Source organism: Capsicum annuum, chromosome 10, assembly GCF_002878395.1.
Source record: "Capsicum annuum cultivar UCD-10X-F1 chromosome 10, UCD10Xv1.1, whole genome shotgun sequence".
In the NCBI taxonomy this organism is placed as follows: Eukaryota; Viridiplantae; Streptophyta; class Magnoliopsida; order Solanales; family Solanaceae; genus Capsicum; species Capsicum annuum.
This window is the reverse complement of record NC_061120.1, coordinates 211,205,702-211,216,170: the sequence shown is the minus strand read 5'-3', so window position 1 is coordinate 211,216,170 and position 10,469 is coordinate 211,205,702. Positions and strand designations below refer to the sequence as shown.

Here is a 10,469-nt window from a genome sequence, read left to right as displayed (position 1 = left end):
CTCAAATTTGTGACCTTCAGATTACATATAACAACTTTACTGATCACACCAAACCTCCCTTCATGGGAACAGGTACTCCCAATAGTTTTATTTGCACTCTCCTTCAGCATCTCAAGGTGCAGATGACCAACACCAATATCAACAAACTCATCATGCATTTCATTCCACTCTATGTTTGGGTCCCACATTGCGTTGGTTTTTACATTCGAGATTTTACTTGGCGGATATATGCTCAATGGTGGAATATAGCTTCTCTAAATATACTTTTGACTATACTTTTCAAGCGATCTCTAAAATTAGTATGGCGTTAGGTCAAATTTTTTACAGTGATTTAATTCTAGTTTCAGCAAACAATTGACGAATATCATAATCATTATTCCATTCAAACATTTATAACTTTCCCAATGCATAATACATTATTACATATCATACTCAAAAACCTTCTACAACATAGCAAACCCTAATTCCTAGAAAAAGGCAAAACCTTCCTAGGAATATTTACAGTACTCTTTTGCAAAAGAGTTTATTAGGACACACCAAACAGAAAAATCAGAAATTGACTACTAGTGCATAGTCTTATTATTCTTGCATATTTTTATTAGGACACACCGAAGAGGAAACTGAGGATTGATGACTACTAATAGTACTTGGTCTTATTATTTTTATATATTCTTGTTTTATTATGCATCTAAGATAATCTATTGGGGTTTAAGTTCTTGGGAATCACTATCAGTAATCCCAATAGTTTCATCTTCAGTTTCCTTGATCATCATCTCAAGGTGCATATCAGTACCAATATCAACATACTCAGTTGGCATTTTGTCCCAATCTAGGGTTGGCTCCCAATCAGCCTTTTTTATTACATCTTTGATTTTATCAAACAAAATCTTACTTCCTTCTGCCGTTAAATGCATTCCATCCCTGCACAAATAAAATTCAAAATCCACCATTTAATAGTAAATTCTTTCAAGAATACTTAAACGCACAATTATTTCAATTTTAAGGTAATTACGTATATATCTCTTAGTAAGTACGTATTATAAATTAGTATTCCATAAAAAGGGAAAATAACATCTATTTATTTTTAAAAATGCTTTTTGTTAAAGTATTTTTCTAACAAATATTTTTTAAGAGTAACAATTTGCAAAATACGTTTGTTAATTTGTGTTTGGTCAAGGTTCCAAAAGTTTCTAAATACTCTTTTTTCTTAACTAACTTCTAATATACAGTTTCTTATACTACTCAGAAGGATTTTGTAGACACATTTTATGCACTTTTAACTTCTCAAAACTTGAGTAAAAAGACCAAAATTCACTAATTATGTAAGAAAAAATGACACTGTCGGTGCACATATATACTACTTAGTTTCCTTTTGTTCAAAAAGAATTATGATAATATTATTGTTAATACTACAACTACAACATTATAATAAAACCAAAATTAAAGAGTACTAGTAAGAAATTTGATTACCAAAAGACACCAGGTTTTCCGTAAAGAGCTTCGAAGAAATTGATAACTGGAACGCCTAATTCTTGGCCTAATTTAACACCTGCTTCTGCGTATTTTCGACCGACCTCATTTGATCTACCTCGGTTATCCCTGATCAGAACAGAAATAGGTATGAAATATCAGTTATCTCTTTATTTTTAAAATTGGATAAGAAAAAATAGGTATGTATTTTTATTTTAAATGAACAAGTAAACATGAAAGGAGTTAGTAATTGTTGAGGTTAATCACCCATAGGTTTTAAGAATTTGTTCCTCATTAACTGCAGGAGCACTTAGCATAATTAGACGAGTCTTCTCTGAAAGGCCCTGCAAGTAAAAGGTTTCAAATAATGATAAGTTTATAACTGTTCCATATAGATAAAAACTTTAACTTATTTGCATTCGATATTTATATCAAAAATAAATATGTGTAATATGTGTTTTCACATAAAATGATAAATTATTGTAAATTAATAAGCATTGAAGTACTTAATTATAGTAAATCAATATGATTTGATGTAAAGTTGTACCTATTTAATGCGAATAAGTATTTATTTGTCAAATTTTAACTTTAAAGGTTTCATACATACCTTGATATGATGTGCAAGCTTCCTCATGTTTTCAACATATTCATGAAGAGGAACATGACTACTATTAGGAAAATCGGGATCTTGTGAATCGTTTCCACCAAAATAAAGTATGACAAGAGAAGGTTGAATTTCCTTATGTTTGTCCCGACAATGTTCCTTTGGAAAAATTTTCTTGTAAATTTCAAGAGCCATCCTTGAGTTCCAACCAATATATCCACGTAAGAATATGTCTGCCTGTTTCAATTAATAACTAGATTAATTTGTATTAAAAGGGCACAATTATCTCGCATTAGTTGGATTTGGAAAAGGATGACACCTCAAAAGAAAAATAATTTACTCTAATTTGGGCATTAGTGAATGCTCCCATAGTTCCAATCCGTGATCTAAAAGTCCCACAATATTAATTACAACTTCTTAATTATTTGAGATTCTAGATTATGGCAAAGATTTGTCCAATTCCGCAATAGATTTGTCAGTCTTATGACAGATATAATTAGAGAGACTCTTTAGTAATTACTCCTTTCGATCTTTGATTTTCGTGCTTATTACAATTTATTGATCAAAATTAATTATTATTTAATAAATTAAAATATAATTGATTATTAGCTTCTATCTTTATTGATCGTTCTTAATAAATGTGTAGAAAGATTCATGCAATGAAAAGAGAGAAGAACAAATTGAAATAAAAATTTGAATAATTTAATCAAATTACTTTTTGTAGTTAATATTACTTCAACGCAATGCAAAATTTTAAATACAACTAGATCATAGTCCAATTTGTATCTGTAGGGATGGAAATAATCTTAATGTTATTGGTTCATTTGATTTCGGTAATTTTAGCTCTAACAATGTGTGTGTGTTAATTTTTGTAAATATATAACTAATAGATTTTTCAATGTAGTAAGTTTCACGGATTGTAATAAAATTTCAAACTTAAACCCATAAAATTCAAATTCTAATTTGTTAATATGCCTATGTCATTCTCTCTTCTTAGTCCCTCGGTTTCACTTTATTTGTCGGAGTTGTAATAGGCGTGAAGTTTACGAAGAAAGAAACTCTTTGAAACTTATAATTTTAAAAATATTACTATGTCTATGTGACCATAAAAAACATGTTATTACAAGTAAAATGTAAATATATAAATTAGAAACACAAAAAGATATATCTAAAGTCTAAATTTTAAATTTGCCACTGCAAACTCGATTCACGCAAAAAAACAAGGGTGGAAGAGATTACCTTACGAGCGTAACAGGTTGTGAGGGTTGCACCCCAACCATTAAAGAAGTAGCTTAGTTGCACTATTGAAGAACCAAATAGGACGATCAATGGACGACTTGGTCCAACCATTCTTTCTTCTTCCATCTTTTTTCCTTAACAAATAAAAGATTTTTCTTTTTGATGTTGGAAAGAGTTCCATATACTAGCTATTTATAATGGTGGATTCTTACAAAAGGTAAAATTCATTTCTCCACGTGCATATACATATCAGTATAGTATTCTCCCATCTACTTTATATATTCAATATAAAGGATGACAACAGTTGGGAATAGAAATTTAAAAGGTGAAAGTCCAACAGCTTGTAAATTGAAACTTGTTTATTTAATTTTTTTTGTTTTAAAATAAATATAATTGAAAAAATTGTAATGCTATACAAATAGGAAGGAGAGGGTGGGTGCACATGTGAACCCCCACCGCATATGCCCCTATGTGCCATGGACCTTAATTTGATTCTCCCTTTGTTTCAATTTAAAATTTAAAAAAGTAATTCAGTGCACTAAAATTTTTGGTCTATTTTGTATGCAATTTTATTTAATATTTTTGTCAGAGGTTATTTTCAAGGCTTGAACCCATGACCTCCTGGTCATATAACAGCCACTTTACCAGTTACTCCAAGGATCCCTTCTATTTATTTCAATTTATTTGGTCTAATTTCAGGAATAACGATTAAACCAACAAAATGGCATAAATGGAGTACTCGTTCACCTTTATTCTTTATTTGTTTACCTTTATTCTTTATCCGTTCACCTTTTATTCTCTTTTATATATTCTAAAGAATTCTATCTTTTAGATTCCAACCATTGATATACATCTAAGAGGTAGCTATATTCTGATTATCTTAGATTTCTTACTTTATCCATCACACATCAGATAGAATCAAAGCTCAAATTTAAAATTTATATCTTTTTGAATTTGAAAATAAAAGGCTTAATTACTTTAGGAAAGATTATCTTTACACATTAAATAAATATTTAAATATAAATAAGTTCTAGACTAAAGCTAACAAATTTTGTTAAATCGATAAGTAGAACTACAACATTATCCTTGACATCAAGAACAATATAGTGGACTTGAAAATACTTTTTGATATTTGTCTAATAATTCGGTACCAAAGCCATGTTTGTCGCACTTTAAATGAGATTTATAAAATGTATTGCAATTATTCTTCAAATGTTAATTCTTGATTTGCCTTTTATTTTATCATCATTGGAACAATAAAGATAGGTATTATTGTTCCACATATTATGGAACCTATTTGTAGATAAAATCTCTTAATATATGTGCTTCTGGTCCCCTTTATTAATGAATCTTGACAAATTTACTAAATTATTAACACTAGTATCATTCAACGCTTATTAAATTATGTTAATTAAGTTTGTATTATTACTTCATATTCGAGGGTAATATAATTATTTAAAATAATATAAATATAATATTTTTATATACAAGAAATACACATTTTAATTAATTAAAAATCAAGTATATTTATTTATATATTATAAAAATTAAAATTAAAATTTGCTAACTCAGTGACCAAAAATATTATTAACCTCTACATGTATTTAAAAAAAAAAAAAATCACACCTCCTTAATTGGAATGGTGCTGCTCTTTGGATTTTAGCCTCAAACTACTAACCAAACTATAGGGGTAACATACCTAACACTTAAATTATAAAAAATAGTAATATTTTGATTAAATTACCTTGTGTAGCAAATCTAACATTATTTTAAGTGGGGGACCACACTTACCGTCTCTCAGAAGTTATCGTGTTGAGGTTTCATTTTTCAAGCTTAAAATCTTTCTCTTTTCTTTAATTGCTTCTTACTTTATCATTTTTCACTCTTTTTCTCAAATTTTCTCTTTCAAAATTTGTCCCTTCTTAACATCTTTTGCACGATCTAATAAGGAAATTATTCCACAATTTCAGGTAACTATTAACGGAGAATCAACGTGATCGAATTTACTAAATTTTGTTTTATTTGTTTTCAGTGAAATCTTATGTTTTATGAGTTGATATAGTTGAAAAAGTTGAATTTTGGATGAGAATTGAAATTGGATTATGTTTTGTTGCGATTAATGGAGGATAATCAGAGTTGAATGAATATTATAGATGATTTTGGGTTGATTTGTTGTTGATAATTTTTTTTCAGTGAAATTTGATGTTTTATGAGTTGATATAGTTGAAAAAAATTAATTTTGGATGAAAATTGAAATTGAATTTTGTTTTGTAGCGATTAATGGAGGATAATCGGAGTTGAATGGATATTGTAGATGATTTTGGGTTGATTTGCTGTTGAATAAGACATGGAGGAAGAGGTATTTTTCGTTGTATATGTATTTTTATTTACTATTATATATTTAGGGATTTCAGTAAAGCTGTTATCAATTTGGGTAATATGTATTTACTGATCAGCTGATATGTATTTAGGGATTTCAGTAAAGTTGCTATGTTTAGTTGTATTTGTATGTTAAATGAATTTGTTAAGTTGCATGTATGAAAAAATACATTTATGCATGAATTATCCATGAAGAGGTATTTAGCTATATGTACTTTTATTATAATTGATATGTATTTTTAGTATATTGAAATGTTGAAATATACAAATGCATTTGTGGTTATGGACGTATTTGTATCTATTGAAATACAAATACATTTTAAAATAATTTTTCAATATAGTTTATGTAGGTTTGCCATAAATACAAATGACTGACTAGATATACATTTAAGGTATATGTAAGTAGTTTGTATGTTTTACAGATACATATGCACTTTATTTATATTTTTGTTAAGTTCAATATACATTTTAAGGTATAGGGAAGAATTTGTATTTTTATACATACATATCAAATTTCATATGCATTTTGCTTTTGTGATGGTTTTGTATTTTTGTTTTGTTCAATATACATGCATATTTATATGTATTTTTTGATGTGGTGATTGTGTTTTGTTGTTTTTTTACAGTTTAATAAGGTGTAGTTTTACTTTGTATAGGAGTCACGTAATGAAATACTCATTGTAAGAAAACTTTCAAGATTTGCACCACATATGTGCTGCTACAGTGAAAATGATATTGAGGAAAGTTTATAGGCCATATTAATGTAAAATATTGATGTGTTATTCGTAGAGGATTTGTCTCAACAACAAAGTGGAAGCTTGTAAGTATTTTAATATACATATACGAAATTTGTAAGTTTGTACGAAATATATTTCAATTATTATTCAATATTTTTGTAGGGATTGTGGTTTGTATATGATTATATACGTAGAGTGTCTTTCTTATGGTCAAGGCGTTCCTTCGGTTGAGTTCAATCCCAACTTACTTCGTACAAGATATGTTTCACTATTGTGGAATTACGGCATGAGAAAGCAAGAAGAAAAAGCTCAAAGTGACGACGAAGCGCCATTAAGACCTGTTTAGAAAAGCAAGATAACTAGTGTCGCAGAAGTATTAGAAGTCTGATGGTTGATGATTTTATTACATTGTGTAATTGACAAGATTTAACTGAATGTTGGTATTAATTGTAGAAACTTATTTTATTTTTTGAAGTGAATCAAAGTTACTTATTTTGAAGTGAATGAAAGTAATTCACTTTACTCTTTTATGTTGAATATGTTTTCAATAATTTTGTAGTCTGTGTTTTATTCCACAGTTCAGTTTTATTTGTTACAGTGAGATTTAACTTCAAATTACATATGCAGTGTTCAAATTTCGCAATATATACATATGCAGTATTCAAATTTAAATTAAAAATATATATGTAGTTAATATCATATGTATTTTACTCTTGATTCATTTTCTTTCAAATTTCAAATTTCGCAATATATACATATGCAGTATTCAAATTTAAATTAAAAATATATATGTAGTTAATATCATATGTATTTTACTCTTGATTCATTTTCTTTCAAATATATATAAAGTGAATGAAAGTTACTAACTTTGAACTGAATGAAAGTAATTCATTTTAGTCTGTTATGTTGAATATGTTTTCAATAATTTTGTAGTCTGTGTTTTATTCCAGTGTTTAGTTGTATTTGTTATAGTGTGATTTAGCTTCAAAATATTTATGTAGTGTTCAGATTTTGCGATATATACATATGTAGTATTCAGATTTAACTTAAATATACATATGTAGTTAACATCATATGTATTTTAATCTTTGTTCATTTACTTTCAAAATACATATGAAGTGAATCAAACTTACTAATTTTGAAGAAAATGAAAGTAATTCATTTCAGTCTTTTATGTTTAATACGTCTTCAATAATTTTGTACTCTGTGTTTTATTTCAGTGTTCATGTTTTATTTATTACAGTGAGATTTAGCTTAAAAATAAATATACAGTGTTCAAATTTTGCAATATAACACATATGCAGTATTCAGATTTAACTTTATTCATTTACTTTCAAATACTTTTAAATACTTTCATATTACAAATACATATAAGTGATCATATTTGAAAAACATCTCAGTTATCAAATTCGTATATCCTTAAACATAGTATTTTTCAAATAAAAAGCATATGTATTTTTCTATCAAATTTAGTAATACATAACTGTTTTACTAATTGTTATTTAGAACACATTATAGCAAATGGTCGATAAAGGTCTTATAACACACAAATGAGTTCATTATTATGAAAAGTGCAAAAGAAATTATAAATAAAGAATACGGAAGAAAAAATGTATCATTTACGATATTTCCTACACGAACGTCTATTGTGACCCTTAGACCCACAACCACTGCATGAGTTGATGTTCTTCTGTTCAAATATATCCCTACCCGATTTTAACACCTCAACAGATGTATTTAACACTTGATGCAAATTATTTTGGACGTCTCTTCTTTCAACAACACATACAGATGAACTTTCAAAGGTGCTCACAACATCTTTCTCCAAAATGCTTACATATAAAGGAAGACAATTCATGCCTTGTATCTCTTTTTTTTGCATAATAAACACCTTTAAACCCATATCATTATATATTTGTATTTGTCCAGCATTTTCAGTGATTTGATATTCAATTTGAATATGTTTTCTACTTAAATCCACATTAATATGAGATGCTAAAAGATTGTGTAGTTCTTTGTATGATGTTGTCGTCCTCATCAATAGTGCATCAGTAATGTACTCTTCATAGTTTTTTTTCATATGTCCACCTCCGAAGTGCTTCACAAGGACTAGGATGCTCTCCATTGCTAACGTATTTCAACTAAACTACAAAAAAAACATATCTATCAGACATCAATAGTTACAATATACAATTACAAAATAAAAATATAAACAAACTTCTACAGTTATAAACATAAATAACATATACTTACATAGCCAAGAACTCCAGCAGAAAATGCAATTGCAACAAATTTATTAAACATAAATTACAAAAACAATTAAAATTCCCAGCAGAAAATATAATAACAAATTATTTGTTCAACGTTAAATATGGACAAAGCCACGACCTCCACAATCGAACACAACCAAAATAAATATAATCGAAATTATCAAAAATATACAAATAGTCTTAAATTCTGAGAATCAGTCCTCCAAAAAAATTAATTTGAGCAGCATAAAAAATTGATTTCGATCACTATTTTGTTCTATCTATTCAATTTACTGTTGCATGGCTTTTAACTCAAAATTCATTTACAAAATTTTCATAAATAAATGAACGCCGATAACAAAAAATTGAATGAAGCATCAGTAATGGTTGACAAAAAAATTTGAACCAAAAAACAATAATGATTAAATACCTTCAACAATAGTAATGGTTAAATTTGCAATAGATTGTTGAATTCAAACAAATTGAACTGAAGAAGCGACAATTGAATTTGATTCAACAACATTAATGTTTCTCTTTGTAATTTATGTTGAATTTGAAGAAATTGAATAGAAGAAATTTCAGTCAAATTTGATTCAAAAACAATAATGGTTAAATTTCAAACTAACGGTTGAATTCAAACAATTTTGAAACAAAAAAGGTTCAGTTATTTTTTTTTTTGGATGAACATGTAAAATGAAGAAATTGAAATTTGAATTTTGCTTAGTGTTGTTAACATATAACGGAAATCACGTGATTTAAGATATTTTAATGAAAAGGGAATCTACACATTTAATTCATGGGTAATTATAGCATATTTATCTCAACTACTTTCAGTTAAATAAGGGCAACAAAATGATTTGTATATGTATTTTTACAGCAACAGTTTCTTAAAATACAAAATACAAGTTGCTATCCTAAGTAATTATTAAAGTGTTGCTAGGAAAGTAATAATTATGATCTTAAGTATGCTATTTGTGAATTTTACCCACTACTAAACCTCTAACCACAAGGTAACAAGGGGGTTTGGGCCACAGGTGACAAAAGAGTTTTAAAATGAGGTGTAGGTAACACAAGTCTTAATTATTAGGTGGAGGTGACAATTACTTTATTATGGATTAAGAAAGTTGGGAAAGTTTGAAAATAACCCATAAGTTTTTAAATTTACACTTTGATCCAAATGTTAGCCTATATAACGAAAAACAGAGGGAAAAAAGGCGTCTTTCTCTCTCTTCTCACCCATTGTTGTTTTCTTTCTCTTAGTGATTTTTGTTGTTCATTGTTGCTTGCTGCTTCATTCATCATCTTCTGCTTCATTATCATCATCTTCTACTTCATTATCATCTTCATTTTGTTCTTGTTGACCATTTGTTGTTGTTGTTACCGCTACTGTTGCTATTTGACCAATTTCTTAGGTTAAATTTTATTTCTAACATCACTTTCTACTTTGGCATTACTTCATAGGAGACGTTGGTAAGTCAAATTATGATTTTTAGTTGAATTTGTCATCTGGGTAACTACTATTGTGTTGTTGTTTTCCAACAATAGATAGAACCCAATCATGAATCCAACATAAAATCCATCTGTTTAAACATATAAATCATCTGTTGCGATAGATGAGACATCTGTTTCAACAGAAGACTGATATGTTGGATTTATGTTTAAACAGATGGGTCATCTATTGCAACATTTGACATATATGTTGCAACAGATTAGTTACCTGTTTCAACAGAACCTGAACATGATTCCAACATAGGTTACGACAGATTAATAACCTGTTACAACAGGTAAGTC

At 28.0% G+C, this 10,469-nt stretch overlaps 1 protein-coding gene across 1 annotated transcript; it reads right to left on the bottom strand.

Annotated features, from left to right (window-relative positions):
- Window positions 1-362: 362 nt before the first annotated feature.
- LOC107843730 (GDSL esterase/lipase CPRD49-like) lies at window positions 363-3,572 on the bottom strand. Its single transcript, XM_016688105.2, has 5 exons — window positions 3,314-3,572; window positions 2,078-2,311; window positions 1,738-1,814; window positions 1,471-1,599; window positions 363-921 (listed from the first exon to the last, which is right to left on the bottom strand). The coding sequence occupies exons 1-5, from the start codon at window positions 3,437-3,439 to the stop codon at window positions 699-701; spliced, it is 789 nt and encodes a 262-aa protein (XP_016543591.2). The 5' UTR covers window positions 3,440-3,572; the 3' UTR covers window positions 363-698.
- Window positions 3,573-10,469: the final 6,897 nt, after the last annotated feature.